The sequence below is a fragment of the Electrophorus electricus genome, chromosome 1, assembly GCF_013358815.1.
Source record: "Electrophorus electricus isolate fEleEle1 chromosome 1, fEleEle1.pri, whole genome shotgun sequence".
NCBI classification, from domain to species: Eukaryota; Metazoa; Chordata; class Actinopteri; order Gymnotiformes; family Gymnotidae; genus Electrophorus; species Electrophorus electricus.
Window position 1 is genome coordinate 30,235,549 of NC_049535.1, and position 17,296 is coordinate 30,252,844.

Below are 17,296 nucleotides of genomic sequence, written 5' to 3' on the forward strand. Positions count from 1 at the left end.
CTCTCACCTGATGGGAGCATTCCATTCTTTTCCAGGAGAACACCATGACCTTGGACTTCAATAGATACCTCAATCCCCAATTTTTAAATAATATTCTTCATGTGTACTTTAAATGTCTTTGATTAACACAAGTTTTAATGCACTTTTATATAATATCAGCAATAGCATATTTCAGTTGCTCTCTGTAGTGAGGCCTATAAAAATTGTTTATCTATCTTCATAGAATTTAGCTGACACTTTTATTACAATTATGTCTGAATACCACTTGAGCAACTGAGGGCTTGCTCAGGGGCAACTTAACAGTAGTGGGGCTTGAACTGGCAAACGTCTGACTACAAGTTGAGTGTGTGTAAGCACTGAGCTACCACTGACTCATAAATGGATTGCAAAGATAAACAGATAAACCGATAAACCTACCTACCTACCTACCTACCTAACTAACTAACTAACTAACTACCTACCTGCAAAAGCAAACTCTTGTGTTACCACATTTGTACCTTGCAAGAGAAGGTTGCTGCTGAATATAACAGTGCAGAGGCCAAAGAACATCATAAAGTCATGAGCCAGACAGTACACATCCTGACTTAATTTATTCAAGTGAGCAATAATATGGTGACATTGTTGGTGAGAGAGCAATACTGAGAACAACAACAGCAAATAAAGAGAAGCTAAGGTGAGCAAAATGTCTTTCTTGAGAGATGTAGAGCGTTACAAGCATGGGCTTAGTGGTTATGTCACCACACCTGTAAATTATACCTAAAGCACACACCATGGATCATAGAAAAAACTGATAACTAAGATTACCTACCATGCTACACTGAGGCATGGCTCTAAGCCCATGTGAAAACAGTTTTACTGAGTGAATGCAGCTATATATGCTTTGAGGGAACCCAACACATTTCAGTTATATACACGTAAGCGAGACACTTTGCTCAAGAAGTAATGACTTCAGCAATGTGCCTTTGTCCCAAAATTCACATCACTCTCTCTCCCATACAGATAACAGTGTACTTGTAAACAAGAGTGAAAAAGTCTGTCCTTGGGGTACCACAGAGACCCTGCTTTACTTTAAACAAACAGTGCCAGTGTGTGGCTGGCTGGCGTGCTGCTTGAGGACTAAGACATGGACAGCCACACTGATTTGAGACTGACAGTCCTCGTTACTTCTTCTTTGTCCTAGATTGGTATCAGCAAGCAGACAGCACCTTTGGAATGCTTTTCTGTGCTGATGGGCTCTTTCATTTCTGGATGTGTGACATTTTTCCGCACCCCACTCGCTTCATTTGGAGGTGCGCACGATGTCGCCATCCCAGCGGGACGCCAGGTTTGCACGCGGACCCTCCAGCGGCACAGGGGAGCAGCACAGGCATCATGCACGTTCATGGTGTGGTTGGGTATGGAGGCGGAGCTTCGCTTAGGGGTGGAGGTGGGAAAAGCTTCTTGATGTAACCCACATTTCGGCGGATTGTTGACTGATTAGGAAGAGGCGCACGTCCTTGGTGCTAAGTGAGAACCATGGCAATGGAATAACATCAGTCTTCAATTCGTTCATGATAGGAGACACCAATAGTGATTTTTTCTGTCCTATTAACAACTGATCACACATGATCGGAACTGAAAGATCAAAACTAAAGCTTTATGCTTGTGCTAACTGCTGGATTCTCTCCATAACCGAAATACCACTTAATTCTATAACTGTTTTGTGGTTCAGGCATCTGTAGGTTATTTCTTGCTTCACAATAGCAGAAAAACCATGCACAGTATTCTCTGCAGTCAGTACCTACAGCTTAAGTCAGCCAGAGCTGTTCATACTGATAAGCTGACAGGCACACATAATAGGATAAGACAGCAATGGCTAAAAACATATGACATACTCAAGGCATAGAGGGTTTAAATATGTACAAAATACACAATAGGGGAAGGTTTGAGCTCAGAGACTAGATCCTTTAGCACCATTTTATAAATGGATAGTCATGTTTAAAATGGTGTGTACTGATAGGGGATCCAAACTGTTTCTACGAATGATAAGGACAACAAAAGTTCTTTCAAAGTGGATTTGTTCATAGGAATTTTATAATTCTAGGTTGTATTGTCCGAACATCTCCGTAAGTTCTACATAGATCTACAAAGACCTGCCAAGCTAGTCTCTCAGATCCTTTCCCAGTAATACTGTAAGAATACACACTGAACCAAAACACTGGCTGAGCACTGACATTTAAGGGTTAAACACTGTCTTCCAAGACCATTGGAGTTCCTTCATCAAAGTCAGGAGCTGTTAGGTAGTTTGGCTGTCATAATAAGCACAGATAAGCAGTGCCTCCGTGAGGCCCTGCAGCCACAGTGGCGCTCCCATGTCATACGACCGAGGCACTGTGTTTCTCCAGCTTTCTGCCACTGAGCTCTCTCATACTGGTGTTGTCCTCCTGTTGATGCTGTCATTCACATCCTTGGGGAAGCAGTTGTGCACCTGCAGGAAGCCAGGGTCGTGCTCTGGGCTGTAGGAGCTGTCCGTCCCCGACTTGAGTGGGTCCCTGGTCAGCGTGTACATGTTGATCTCACCCGGGGCCCCGGAGCCCCCTACCTTCATGCCGAGCGGGGAGGCGGAGCGCGATGCCTCCGTGGAGCGCGAGCTGGAGCGTGAGCGACGCCGCCGATAGCGGAAGCTGGGCATGCGCGAATACGGTGATGAGGACGAGGCCGACTTGACGAATTCCCGCTGCGCCTTGAAGCGTACCTCCTTGTTCCGCTCGATGTAGAGGTTTACAGCCAGCACGGCCACAGCCTCCGCCAGGATGAAGGAGAGCGCGCCGAAGTAGAAGGACCAGCCATAGTTGTACTGGTTCTTCTTGTCCTCGTCACGCTTGTCGCTGGGGTCACCAGCATTGCTCGAGATGTAGACGATTATGCCGATGATGTTGCTCAGACCTGTTGTATTCAACAGAATTATAGTAACTTATAAGAAAAAATATGGCAGACCTTTACAAATTCCTATCCAAAGTAAGGCATACTGGCTTGAAAGAACATATTCATTTCAGTTCTTATTCTTTCACCACTCAATAATATTACACAAAAGCTATTTGTACGACGTCATATCCTGTAACCAAAATGCCAGAGATTTGCAAAAACCCCGGGTTTGAATTAACAACTAGAGTGTTGAATTACAACCTCCAGTGTTGATTTACCTCTCACAGTTTCCATTAGTCTTCAGACGGATTTCTATAGAGCCTGCAGGTGTTAATTCAGCACCGGGGCTTTAGCTGTGCAGGGTATTCCTGAACACTGCATGAGCCTTTTACCTGCTGCCACGAACATGATGCCTGCGCTGAGTAGAATGGTGTTCCTCTTGTTGTAGAGGCGTGCCACGCCCACACACAGCCCCCCCAGCAGAAGCAGAATTGTACTGAGGATGGGGAACATACTGGAGGCTCGAACGATCCCTAAACACACACGGGAGCAGGTGACAGCGGAGCTGCCAAATAGCTTGAAATGCCAGAGCTCAGAACAGCATGCATGTAAAGCGTGATGGAATGACACGGTGTTGAAACCTAAAGTTCTTGAGAGAAAGTCACTCACGTAAGAGGTACTCTGAGCTGTCGGTGTCATAGTCATTGTCATCTGGAAAGTGATTGATACGGTAACAGCTCCCTTTGTTGAGGCCTAGAAATTAAGCAAGTCAAAATCAGAGCCATGACGAAGTGATCTGACAGTCGTCAAACATCAGTCACAGTGTAATGACTCCATCTCAAGTTAATTGTGTAGTTAAAATACAAACATCCACTTTATCAGCTACACGAGGTGGCCTCTCTCTTGTCTGTCTCCTCTCCTCTCTCTCACTAGTGCTAGAGGTGGACTGGGAGATAGACGGCACCCTGTGACACAGCTTCGGAGGCCCAGCGTGCCATTAATTGGGTCTGGTGGTTAAAAAGGGGCATCAAATTAATTAGTATAAAATAGGTCTCAGAAAGTGGGCCACGTTTTCTCGTCTAGTCATTGTAAAAAAAAAAAAAAAAGCCTATTTCTAGATGGTTCTAAGAGTTGTCCTCTAATAGCAAGACTTGTACAATAAGTGAAAGGCTTTTATAGACATACCTTTGTATAAGATTAAAGAACGATTGTAAATATAGAGAATGATAAAATGCAGAAATAAATGAGACTCTGTCCTATAGATAGTAAATAAATGTTTTCAGTAGCATTCTTAATGAAATGGAACTTAATTTCCTCTTCCTGTTTAATGACGCAATACAGAATTAACCATGTGACTATGAACCTGCCAATAATATACCAGAGTATTTAGATTAATTAGCATATTTCTGAAGCTATAAGCACTAAATTAATGTCAGCCTAGAAAGGAAGAAAACAGAGTGCTCCTTTAAGACCCCTCTTTTCATGAATTTTTACATTGTCAAGTTTCCTATCAACTTTCTGACTCAATATAAACCCTGCATCTTTATTCTGCTAAATCCAGCTAAATGGTTTTGAATAATTTCTCCAAGCAGTCATAAAAAGGGCTGCTCACACAACCATGGGCAGTCTAAGAAACATCAGACATATGGTTTACCTCATTTCTGTTTCTGTATTAGAGAGAATAGCATGTGAAGTGGGATCAGATTGAGAGAAGTTCAGACAGCTGATTTATGAGTGGTGGTTATTAACCCAGTGTCTGAGGTCTGCCCAGGCTCATCTAGCAGATATAAAGCCCATCACCTAACTGACACAGACACTCATCAGAGCGAGAGGGGGGCTGTGTGCTGGAGTGTGTGGTGTATGTGTGTGTGTGTGTGTGTGTGTGTGTGTGTGTGTGTGTGTGTGTGTGTGTGTGTGTGTGTGTGCGTGTATGTGCCACACGCATGTGTGTATGTGACAAAAACGATGGCCTGGTCCCTCAGGCCTGCCTGGAGGTAACAATGCTCTCTGCTGAACACATCTTCTCCATGGCAACCTCAGAGCTGCTCCAAAAATCTGATTTCCATAACATCTCCAAGGATGCCTTTGACATCTTCATTGTGGTTTAATACAGCAGGCAGAAACACCCTGTTCTCCATCCACCACCCCCACCCCTTCTGAACCCACCTCCCCCTGACACATGTAGTGCCAAAACTGATCCTAGGCCAGCATACAGCTGTCACAGCACTGCCTCAGCTTGCCAGGAGGCAACACTTTTCTGTTATTGTGAATTAAAGCAGTACAGGCAATCGTTGGCTTCTTAGAATGAAATGAACATGTCACCATTTTGCATCATACTGCTCACAGGTAACACTTTGAAGTTTATATATATATTTATTTCTAATTATAAAAATTTATTTACATGGAATGTTTGGCAGCAGGTGATCATTGATTTATTTTTTTACATTTTCCTTTAAATTATTGTGATTTATTATCTCATAAGAAACAAATAGAAAACATTTTGGTTTAGTATACCATGGCTTTACTAAGATACTGTGAACACCTGCTCAATCATATCATAGTCATAGTCTGTGTCATGATTAAGTGATTGATTTTATTTAATCATTTATGTATTTGATTATTTAAAAAGCAAACAGCATTCACCACAACTTAAATATTATGGGTATGCCACAAAATAAAATAAAAAACATGCAGAAATAATACAATAAAAGGACAAAGTCCATGAATAGTGTATAAAAATATAACCATGCATGAAAGGAACACTAGAATCCTCTTTGCGTTTAGGATTATAGGTCCAGAATGAGGTGAGAATGACCAGTACGTGCCTCTTGATAGAGTCTTGCAAAGGGAGTCAAGGGGTTAAAGGGATTGAGACTGGCAGGTGCGCCCAGTTCGTTATCGCTCCTTTACTCAGTGCATAATGTTCGCAAAATACAAGCCAAGTGGCCAATTAGAGACTGCGTGGCCTTTCAGTGCTGCATTTTAATTACAGATGTGTGGCGCACACTGGGGATGGCGAAGTGACAGCACACCCCCCTCGAAACCTCCGCAGTCCTGCGAAAGGAATGATATCCCCAGGAGAAAACATATCTAAACGCTCAAGATTCAGATCCATACTTAACTAAAGCAACTCCGATCTGTCCAGCGGTAGCGGTCTTTATTGAACTTTATTGGTTGGACTTTATTGGTTGATCAGTGACCTTTAAGGGTTAAATAAACACTTCTGGTGACGTCGCACAAATTAGACAGAATGCTGGAGCATCGCCAAGCTATTGCGGGTTCTCTTGAAACGTAGGGCTGGCTAGTAAATTACGTAGCCTATCTTTGAACAAATATCATGCATTTGAAATAATGTTTTAACTGGATTGAATGCAAAAACGTCTCCCTAAAATTCTTGAAGAAAATACAAAATTACCCAGCTTAATAAAATGCCCTCTTAGGGTCACTCCTGGCCTGTTTAAAATCTTGGCTCAACATTTCAGCACCATGAGGAGTGGACAGCGCCTTAAACCGTGTTCAAAAACCTCTCAGCGCTTGGGCCTGAAAAAGACAATGACGTGATTAATCGCTTGCGCACAGGACAGACATAATCCCCGTTAAGGAAGGAGCAGGTTCATTGGAAAAATAATGACATGGACGCTACCATCACAAGCAGTTGTTTTTCCGTTAGTTTGTTGACAGAATGCGATTTCGAGAGCTATAGCATGTTTTCGTGATCGAACAGGGCTTTTGTATACACGTTTGAATGAGATAATGCGTCGGAACCTGGTCCACCTGACCGAGGGTCAGCAACCTCATGTTGCAACGAAAAAAGTAGAATGTGCCTCATTTTTGGTGGACAATGGCAAGAAGCAACAGATTCATCTATTTTTAAACCTTGGCCATGTTACCATAGCAATTTCAGACATGTTGTTGCCAAGCAACAGCATCAAATACAATAAAGACATGAATGAAGGCAGATACTTAAGAGGAGACTCTTGATTGCATACGATTTGGAGTCCATTCAGCAGCCTCATATTCGCGAGAGAGAGAGAGAGAGAGAGAGAGAGAGAGAGAGAGAGAGAGAGTATTAAGCTCTCACGTGAAGGCTGAAGTTGTGTGCCGGCTAACTTCTTGAGTCGTTACGAGTTTCATAAGACTTCCTTAGTATATTTTATAGTAATTTTTTTTTGCAATTGTAAAATGCTAAAATGAATTTGTCTTGATCGTCCTGCGAGGGTTTGCATACGTTAACATATCCTACTAAAAGAAACCAAATTATCAACAAATTATTAACTGCTTTGTAGCCTATGCTTGCCTTACTAGCAACTGGCAACCAGAGAACGCCTTTTTGTTTGCGTAAAGATTCACTTCGAGGTGCAAACCGGGAACAAAAGATTCGAATGCAGACAGTTAACACGGATCATGTAATGTACAACAAAGTCAAAATGAGCAAGAATCTGACAACGATTGTTTTCAGTACAAGTTTCCTTTTTGTTGTTTTACTTAGGATTAAAAAAAGAAGAAGAACAAAACACCTAACCACTTAGTACCTTCTATACAGCAGATTCTCCAGAGCCCGGAGTGCGTAAGATCGCCTCGAGTTTTCTTGGGTTGTGACTGAATCTCATCTGTTGTGATGTTGGTCGCATTGCAAATGTAAGCCCGGGAATATAGCCAGTAGTCTGTTCCGACAGCGATGGTCATGAGGCTAAACGCCACAAAAGCCCCCACGGTGGCCAGCAGCATTTGAACCGCACGGTCACACCAAGCCATCGCGCCTCATAATAATCCGAACGGTTTTTTTTTTTTTTAATTTTTTTTTTTTGCACGGAAGACGCGCGTCACGGCGCGGCCGGTACGGTCACGTTGTAGCGGCCGCTCGCGCTCCTTTGTTTCCGCGGTTGAGCCTCAGGTAGCGCGCGCTCGGAGCACCGTTAATGTTCCCATTCAGAGCGAAAGCGAACTTGAGGGAGGTGAGGCGCGCGGCGCATCCACATGTCACTGCCCGACTGGCTCAGCGGAAACCGATTTTTGATCATTGTGAGTTATTTTTTAATTTTTTTTTTTTTTTTTTTTTTTTTTTTTTTTGCATTGCATAGTCATTTTTCCTCTTTCAAATTCTCGATTTCAAACTCAGATGGGCTCATTGGTATCGCTTTTTGACGGCACAGTCTAAAACCCCACCTTCAGTCAAACTAACCAATGGGAAACAAACATCTTAAGAAGACGCTCTTTAGGTCTATTGATGGGAAGTGGGGATATTAATGTCTGTGCTGAATCGAGGTTGTCTCCCACAAATTCATTCTGCAAAAGCTACCAGCCTTAGAGCATGAAATAGTTTAATCTTTGATGATAGTCTATTTGGGGTATAAATACAGAATATGCCAATCTGTTTTGAATTGTGTTGAATGGCAGTGTTCTTACATATATTAATTACTTTTAATATGAAACACAGGCGGGCTATATTGCTCACAGATGTACACTGGGGTTTCTCTTGTTGACACAAGTATGGAATCTTTCATTATATATTTCAATATTTTATTATTATTATTATTATTATTATGGACATTATTACCAACAAAAAAAAGTCATAGATCTAAATTCCCAAGTGTCCATGAAACCATTATAGTTACAGGAAATTAGCAATGAGTTAAGGGACTGATCTAGGAAATAACCCACACAAATTATTAGCTGTTTACAGTTATCATTTGTTTCTTTGAATTCTCTGCCTCTGATCTCCGGAGAACAATTAAGCAGCTTCTGATTGGTAAGCATTAAAATTCAGTTGTTTATCGAATACATGCCTGTATCAAGCCATTGAATCACACGATTAATCTGGTCGTGTCAGACACACGGAGCAGCCGTTCACTCACTCTCTCCTGGGAGTAGAACATAATTCAGAGGTGGATTAGTTTATTAACCAGTCTCGAGCACCAGTACAGTGCCAACCTGTTTGTTTGTTTGCTTCCATCTTCACACAAACATAGCAGCGCCACGCAACTGAAACGTCACTGCTCAAGTGAGACTCATTTTTACCACAGCACACCATTAAAGGTACATTTAAGCAAGGGTATTCATTAACCAGGCGACATTGATGATGGATAGTGCAATAGTGGACCAAAGGCAGGGGGCTTGACCCCCCCCAACTGAGCTTCTGCCTGCTGGTCATTGTGGAAACTGTTATCAGCTCGGCCGATCAATAGAGGACGTGTGATTGGGAGTACAGGGAGCACTCGGCTTCAGCAACACCTCCACACACTGGGAGCGTAGAGGAGCACAACCCCTGGCTGATGGACAGGAACAAAGGGTTGGCAGGCATTTTACATTTAGCTCTCTGCTCCATTTTAGAAAACATATGAATGTTGATGAGACTGTTTAACAATATAAAATACTACCTCATTTTACTGAGATGCTTTTGCACAGATGGACCATGAAAATCTTACACAGGGTCTGATTAGATGCTACACTTCTTTAGAAATTGAGTGTCTTAGGATTTTTAGATGAGATCTTACATGTAGGTTTGAATGAAAATTCTACTGTAGTTATATATTCAAAAACTACTCAAATTCAAACTCATAAGTGTTCAGGTTAGGATTGGTCTTCCCTTCCTTAATGGACATCGTGCTAAATTTGCATAGCAAAACCGTTGCTCTGTACAGTACTAGAGCACATGGTTTAGTATTTTAATAGTTGTGCAGTTCTAGTAATCTAGTAATCCTGTACAGTACAGGTAACAATACAGGTAACAATATGGTATTTGGTGGTTGTGTGGTACTTTAATGACTAGCTTCAATAGTCATTAAAATACCATAACCACTGCAACTGTGAGCACTGAGCTGGCATCATCCGAGGTGCATTCATACTTTTACGAGAGGGAGTTAACCATTAAAAAAAAAAATCCCATCTGCCTTCTGGGATATATTAATTTATAGCGTGTGCAATTTGAAGCACAATAACACGTTGCAGACGCTCCAGCTGCAGTGGCAAAGGAGGAGAAGGTGTGAAAAAACACTTTCATTTGACATCCCAAATTACCACCAGTTATATTGCACAAGATTGCATAAGGCTGGAAAAGGGAAAATGCTATTGGTGGACATGCTAGATGAAGACCCCAAAGGTCAGACCTATATGCCCCTTATACTGTCATATTTTAAAGACAAATACGCTATATGAAACACGTCATATATTTTTAAACAGGAGAAAACATGTATCTCATATATTATCACACAAATTGCTCATTATCTTATGGGTGGGCGTATACTCTCCAGATTCTTTTCAGCATGTCATCGTTCAGACTGCATGGCAGTCCAAAGGTCTTCTGAAAAAAACATTGTGAGACAGTACTGTACAATAGTTAACTTTCCATTCACTGATCGGTGCCCTGCTGTCAACTTGCATCCATCTTTCCCCTTATGAGGCTTCTCTTCCCTTCCGATGGAGGTCCGGAATTAACGGTACCAGCACAGGCCCCCTCGACATGCTAAAAGAAAGCCTGTAACCCACCTCTCCTGTTCTAGCGAATTGCACTCACATACTACTGTTGATCGGCATCTTATCTAAAGAACGCATGGCAACTGACGTTGCATATTGCACACGTTCTTTTTTTTTTTTGTTTAATAGCAGGAGGTATGTGCTATTATGTTTTATTGCATCTTTGCTTTCTTACAAGTAAGACAAGACCACAAGGGTAAATCATCAGTGCTCCAGGAGGAAATCATACTACATCGGAGCTTTGGGAATTTGGGAAAGTAGTTTAAAATGGCTGGCCCTAAAAAATTTGTCTCACTACAACCCCTACACCCCTCCTGAATGAAAGCATTAGACAATGCATATTTTATATGAGCTCATTTAAATACTGTAGATCTCATCTTTTCTATTAAGGCTGTGGATGCAGACACATGCTTCCTCTTTAGAGCACACATCTGCTTGTGTGTGCTTTTCAACAAATTATCACATATCACATGCTTGATCCTGGTCTGCACACATCACTCACAATCAGGTCTAAAACACAAGCAAGGAAAACTGTTGATTATTACTGACTAGAACATTATAGGAGACTATAGCATCTGAGTCACTGGTGTGATCGATATGATCTCAATACATAGTGACTATGCTGCCATCTACTGGTAAAAAAATATATTTTGCAGGCCTGCTTCAATACTGGTGCAAAATTGAGGAGTATGAAAACTATTTGCTACATTTCATCAGCAGTCATTTCCATCAATCTCTATATTTAATCCCCACAAACACTGTTCTTTTATTACAATTTCCCAAAATCAGTGGACAAAGTAAATAACATATGCTTACCAAATTTGACTGAATGTGAAAATTTTAATAGGCTTTAAGGCGCTAAAATCATCTTTCACACTACATACAGTATCAGAAGGTCCACTGCTTCCATTTAGAACTTCACTTAGCAAACCAGGTATTATTCAGTTTGAACATGTTAGACACAGTACAGTATGTTAGGCACAAGGTGGAGGGCAGATTTGTGTTTAAAGCATCCATTCAGTATCAGGTCCTGAACATGCCTGTTCTCTGCTCTGAGTGCATTATAAATACAACAATGGCCTGGGGTCAGTTTCAAAACCACTCCTGTTCAAGGGTGAATCAGCAGTGTGATATTTTACTATTAGCCTGCTCGGAGCACATACATGCCTCATATTGACCTCAGGTCTGCTATGACCGTGTATACTTAAGTCCCACCTGCACTGAGCCAAAAAAAAAAAGGTTTTCCCTCTGCAGGGATCTCACCCATCACTGACCCCCTCAACAGCTTCTCTGCAACTCCATACAATAACTTCAACTTAATGTGTTTCTCTGTAGTTAATTTAACTTACTATTATGGATGTACAGCTTCTCTTTATCTATATGAGCCTGGACCCTCCTTTCATAGCCCCCCCTCACTGCAGAAGCGTGTAGACGCAGTCGAAGTGGCCCAGGTTTCGGCAGGCCTGGAGCCAGCGCTTCACGTTGGCAGGTGCGGCGTCGGCCTGGCCGGCCCACAGCAGGCTGCATGCGCACACGATGTCGGCCAGCGAGAGCTCGCTGCCCAGCAGCCAGGGCGAGCAGCCGAGGGCGGCGTTCAGCGCGCGCACCGCCGCCGCCCGCTCCTTGGCGCTGCCCTCGGCCAGCTGGATGATGCCCACGTCCACCCAGCAGTCGGCCCGCGTGGCTGCCACGGGGTCACGGGGCTCGGCGCCCAGCAGGCGGAAGAGGAAGCGGGCCACGTTAGCCTCGCCCTCGATGGGACACATGCTCGGGGTGCTGAACTTCATCTGAAGCGTTGGCACTGTTGCGGGAAGAGCAAAGAGAGAGACAAGTCATATCATCAGCTAGTGAAAAATAGCTGTAACATAAAAGATCCCTGTAGCCAATACACTAGCACATATTCTGCATGAACTTTCCCTTCAGTAATTGCCTTCAGTATATTCAGACAATGTCCACATTTAACAGGCACAGTCAAGGTTATAAGATTATGCTACTTTACTATGAATTACTATGCTAAGGATCTTGCATAAAACATTTTCAAATTGCCAACAAATGAAATAAAGCTCCTCATAATTAAAATAGTTGAACATATAATTAGAGTGTTTGAATGTACATCAACATCTCACCAGTAAATCTACTTTCAACTCCATCAAGACTGTCTTGTCAGAAGCACACGATTAATACAGCAGGATAAACTAGAGAAGGCCAACAGCAAAAAGAAAATGCATGCTGACTCTGTGGCTGTACATGAATTACAGGAATCTGTGCAAAACACAGACCTGCAGACTCATCGCTCTTTTTATATTCTGTAAAGAAGCTTTCAAAAATAGTGTCACATGAAACACAGATTTTGATTCTGATTATGCAACAGACTTTGGTTTTTGAGGCGACATCTTGCTGCTGCTCTGCTAAGTATAGTTATTTAAATGGACTTCAAGGAAGCAGGAAGAGACCTTCAAATGTCTGAAACATCAAACTCAGCCTTTAAATCAGAATGACACTCGCAGTAATTTTCTCAGTGTTACTCAAACACTACCATGACAACAGCAGATCGATTCCACAGTGCGATGTCCAGGTGCCAAGATTTAAAGTGAAATCACAAAGCCCCTGCAGTAAAGAGAAAACAAAACAAATGTCTCATCCCGACCTCAACAACATGGAAGTCTCTTACCGTCTTTCCATATGAGCGTGAAGCCCAGCTGGAAGCGGTCCCGTGTGTAGCTGTCGGCGGGCGGCTGGCCCAGGCACGAGAGCAACTGTGGGGGCACACTGGTCACGCTTGAGTGCACATACACGGAGGACAGCACGCGGTAGCGTCGACACAGCAACCCGTGCAGTACCAGCAGCGAGAACGGCGGATTGGCTGGGTTGGCGTTCACCACGATGTCCCTCAGGGCGCCCACATCCTACCAACACAGACAGCAGCATGGCTTCGGCAGTCAGCCACAGCGGACATGTCTGGCCACGTTCACTACAGAAAGGCCTGCCTGCGTAAGCACCACCCCACAAGATCAGCATGTCCGACTGATCGCTTTAAGGGCACCCCACCAACTACTTAACACTGAGACACACAGCAAACTCTCCAGGGTGGTTTCCACATAAGGTCAGTAACAGGTCAGACATTAAAGGAGACGGGAGAGAAGACCTAACCCCAGGCTCACCTTGCCGAGCAGGGCATCCAGATCAGCCGTGCCTGTGAACGGGGAGCCCGTGGGGCTCTGTGGCAGGGTGGTAGCATCCAGGTCTGCATCTGGAGTGGTGACTGTCTTGGCCAGGCCATCCACTGCTGCTTTCAGGTCGTAAAGCTTGCGCAAGATCTCATCCTGACGAGCTTCCAGAGCTTTAAGAGCGGGATCTACGTCTCCGTTCTGCGAGTTGATGAGAGACAGAAGTGTAGGATGAAATCCACCCAAAGCAGCTAGACAAACTCTTCACACGCAATGCGTTTTTTTTCTTTCTTTATTGCAATGCTCAACCTGTTTGACCTGTTTGAAGAGTGAGCTGCAGGAAACAGGAACACCTATATGTACTATAAATATCCATGCCAATACTGAATTTGTGTCTCTGACAATCCAATCCGTTACGTTTATTAGGTGTCGCAACACTACACGTCTAGCGCGTACAACTCGCTTGTCTGTACGATCCAATATTGTCTAAAAATATCCGCGCAGACAGCTGCGCAGAGATGAACATCGCGAACACATGAATCATTGCCGCTAGCCAACATTAGTTGCATCAGCCGGCTTTTGCGCTCACCCCTAACGTAGCACTGCGACTGCTCTCCTGTTAGAGATCTGCGCTCGTCGGACAGATGAAGCGACAGATTACTTGCTACCGTAACGTAAAGCATGGTGAGCTGCTTTCTGAGAGCAGTGACGGTTGTGTACGGGATTACCTGCAACGCATGTTCGGCGCAGCCGCTTCCCTGCTGCGCGTGGATATTCGGTAGCTTGTACATGCACGCTGGCAAATCAATCTTTATGTCACTCCCACATATTGGCTTTAACTGGTACATGGGCATGGTGTCTGATACACTCTTGAGGAAACAAATGAAAAGAATCGGAATAACAAATAATAATGACGAGTTTTTGTCGATTTCACGTCAGTCCGTCTAGTGGCAAGATAGCTAAATAAGCGCTAAAGGAAAGAGGCCGTGTGGGTATTACGCAACTTCCTGTGAGGGTAAAAGTCCTCACAGATGAGCTGCTCCGAATTTTCAACGTGAAATGTTTTCACTGCTAGGACTTAAACTGCGGATACTCAATGTTCTTTTTTAGGGGACGTGGGCTGCTTTTCATAAGTCAGTCAGTTACTTAGATTGATGTAAGAAGTTTCTGAGTTAATTTATATAAAGTATTGCGCGTGAATGTTTCATTTTAGATTGCATACTATGCTTAATCACCTACTACATGTTACACAAAGGACAGTTTTGTGTATGTATGTATGTATGTATGTGTGTGTGTGTGTGTGTGTGTGTGTGTGTGTGTGTGTGTGTGTGTGTTATGCTTGTTTGTGCATGACAGTAATTTTATTCTTAATTTATTATCATTTTCTTATAATAAAATGATAAAATAACAAATAACAAATAATTACAAATAATTGGAATTCATGTATTATTTATTCTTAATTTGTTATTAATTAGTTAACAATTTGACCATAATTCCGTAATTTTCCAATTAGCCTGTCTGCCCCTAAAATGCTTTGTATTATGTGGCTTATATAGCTCACTGTTGGCCTACATAAGCCTTTAGGTTTAGAGTTGTCCTCTCATTCACATATTTTATTTCTAAACTAATAATTTAAAAAAAAATCATTAATTGTTGAAAATATCTATGAATATACACAGGCTGTAATAAAAATGGATTGATTTAAACCATGTAAACCACAGTGGTATTATCTGCAGACTTTAGGACCTTGGCAGCTGTTTGGAGGTGCAGGCCTTGGTATTAACACTAGAGAGAAGGGACAGGAATACAGTGCCTTGACCTGCACGAGTTCAGAAGGCAAGTGGCACCGTGTTTTCCCAGCTTTACTAGCTTTTCTAGGACAAAGCTGAGCTAAGTTTGATGAAGAGAGGCCTTGCAGAGAAGATACTTGAGTATGAAGTATAAGGTCGTATTTACTGCATCGTCAACAGACCTGTCCAGTGAGGGGTTTGTGATAGACCTCGGGTAGGCTAGGATTTTATAGCATGCACACTCACCATCCACTCAAGCTTATAGAGTCTGTTACTTTGCTCAGGTAGTGTTAGCCATCCTCTAGCCCTTCAGTGGTCTGTTTCAGATCACAGGATGGCTTTTAACTGGATGGCTTTTTATGGAAGACCATTCCCAACTCAGGGACACAGTAGTAAAAAAAAAACAAAAAACAGCAGCACTGCCATGTGTGATGACCTCAGAAACTGAAAAATTATAAATAGAGTAGAGGCTTGCTGTCAAGTTGTGCCTACCATCCAATGAGTTACAGTCTGTACCTAATAAAGTTGTCAGTCAAGGTAAGCGTTTATAATAAATTGGGTGAGAACGGCCTTTATTTACCTAGTTAGACAATAAACACACAATCCACTAGAGGGCAGCAAGTTACAATATTTGAGTCCAAGCTTTTGCCATGGATGGAGAATAGAGAGCTTTGTCAGTGTTGCCGAGCAAGGTGTTAAAGTAATTTATTATAGCGTTTGCACATTTAGCCTATTTTTTCATAAGACCGAAGACATTTTTATCAGTAGGTCATACTCTTCACATTGTTTTTATCAGTGATCGTATATCTGACCGATAATTAAACTTTTTGAACTTTTGTAGTGTAAAGATTTTAGTGACATTTAAAATGTATAAATGCCTATACAATGTTCATGTTTAGCTCTGTTTATTCTGTTTGCATAGTCTGTTATTCATCTGGATTTACATGTCTCATTTTCATTTAAGATGGTCTAAATTTAATAATAGCTTGTTCTTATCTGGATCATATGTGCCCATTATACATAACATACCAATATTTTTGCATACAAAAAAAAAAGTGTGCAAGTTATACTCTTTCATTGGAACATTTTATTTATTTATTTATTTTTTGCAATTTCATTAAAGAAGAGAATGAACCTTTGAACCTAGATGCTGATTGGGGTGTGTGTGGGTGTAGGTGTATGACATTAGCATTCTGGAAGGGACGGTGACTGTTTTGTCAGCATGCTTGTGATCTGTTCTGCCAAAGCTTTGCGTGTGCTTTTTTCTAGCTGAGCCCAGAGATCTGACCCTGTGTGTGCGTGTCTGTATATCTATGTGTCTGTGTTGTGGCTGCTCTGATGTAATGAGGCAAAGCTCAAATGAACAGCAGGGGATGCTAATAGACCAAATGGCCTTTTAAAGTTGGTGAGTGATTATAACTGAGAACACCTTACAGATTTTGGAAGCACTGTATTTTACACAGGTCACAACAGAGCTGCTTATTTTAGACAAAGTCATTAAGACAAACCAATTTGCAAAGACATTTCATCCTCATTACTCAGCCAACAGCTTGCCTGCTGCAGTAGAAGCAAATGTACAAGATTGCACTGCATGGCTCATGTTCAGTAATACTGAACCCCACTTCAACCTGCCTGTTAAGGATGGAGATGCAGGGATGCCTCCCTCTGCGTTTTCTCTTCCGAGCAGAAGAGAAGTTCGACTGAAAAGGCGTAAATGCGTTTTTGTGTTCTGACGGCTTGTTGTGCTCTGGGTCTTCGTTGCTCAGCGCTCTCCTGAAGATATGATGGCCATGGCCTGCAGAAGCTTGTCACAGGTCTGGCAGCCGCAGCTGGAGTGAAACGCGCCAGTGAGCAGTGGGTCACATGTACAGACATGGCACTGGACAGGGCTGCCATAACTGCATGGTCACACACGGTGCCCGTGGTTTGACAACGTGTAGTGTACCGAGGACATATCTGCAG

General features: G+C 42.6%; 2 protein-coding genes across 3 annotated transcripts; both read right to left on the reverse strand.

Moving 5' to 3' along the window:
• Positions 1 to 551: 551 nt before the first annotated feature.
• cacng4b (calcium channel, voltage-dependent, gamma subunit 4b) lies at positions 552 to 7,932 on the reverse strand. Of its 2 annotated transcripts, XM_026997835.2 has the most exons (4): positions 7,437 to 7,932; positions 3,574 to 3,657; positions 3,297 to 3,437; positions 552 to 2,925 (listed from the first exon to the last, which is right to left on the reverse strand). In XM_026997835.2, exons 1-4 carry the CDS (start codon positions 7,657 to 7,659, stop codon positions 2,405 to 2,407), a joined length of 969 nt encoding a protein of 322 aa, XP_026853636.1. In that variant the 5' UTR covers positions 7,660 to 7,932; the 3' UTR covers positions 552 to 2,404. The 2 variants fall into 2 exon arrangements, with proteins under 2 accessions (XP_026853636.1, XP_026853637.1); XM_026997836.2 differs by lacking the exon at positions 3,297 to 3,437.
• Positions 7,933 to 11,197: 3,265 nt separating this feature from the next.
• On the reverse strand, positions 11,198 to 14,548 carry aimp2 (aminoacyl tRNA synthetase complex interacting multifunctional protein 2). Its single transcript, XM_026997817.2, has 4 exons — positions 14,273 to 14,548; positions 13,539 to 13,745; positions 13,049 to 13,283; positions 11,198 to 12,178 (listed from the first exon to the last, which is right to left on the reverse strand). The coding sequence occupies exons 1-4, from the start codon at positions 14,396 to 14,398 to the stop codon at positions 11,790 to 11,792; spliced, it is 957 nt and encodes a 318-aa protein (XP_026853618.2). The 5' UTR covers positions 14,399 to 14,548; the 3' UTR covers positions 11,198 to 11,789.
• Between the last annotated feature and the right edge of the window lie 2,748 nt (positions 14,549 to 17,296).

Bases quoted from the DNA above. Each gene is read 5' to 3' on its own strand.
- cacng4b (XM_026997835.2), bottom strand. From the start codon at position 7,659: ATGGCTTGGTGTGACCGTGCGGTTCAAATGCTGCTGGCCACCGTGGGG. The intron at 3,658-7,436 runs GTACTAAGTGGT...CTTAATTTCTAG, and splicing joins GAGAATCTGCTGTATAGAAG to GCCTCAACAAAGGGAGCTGT. The intron at 3,438-3,573 runs GTGAGTGACTTT...GTGTGTGTTTAG, and splicing joins CAGCTCAGAGTACCTCTTAC to GGATCGTTCGAGCCTCCAGT.
- aimp2 (XM_026997817.2), bottom strand. From the start codon at position 14,398: ATGCCCATGTACCAGTTAAAGCCAATATGTGGGAGTGACATAAAGATT. The intron at 13,746-14,272 runs GTAATCCCGTAC...ATCAACTCGCAG, and splicing joins GCGCCGAACATGCGTTGCAG to AACGGAGACGTAGATCCCGC. The intron at 12,179-13,048 runs GTAAGAGACTTC...TTCCCGCAACAG, and splicing joins CACGCTCATATGGAAAGACG to TGCCAACGCTTCAGATGAAG.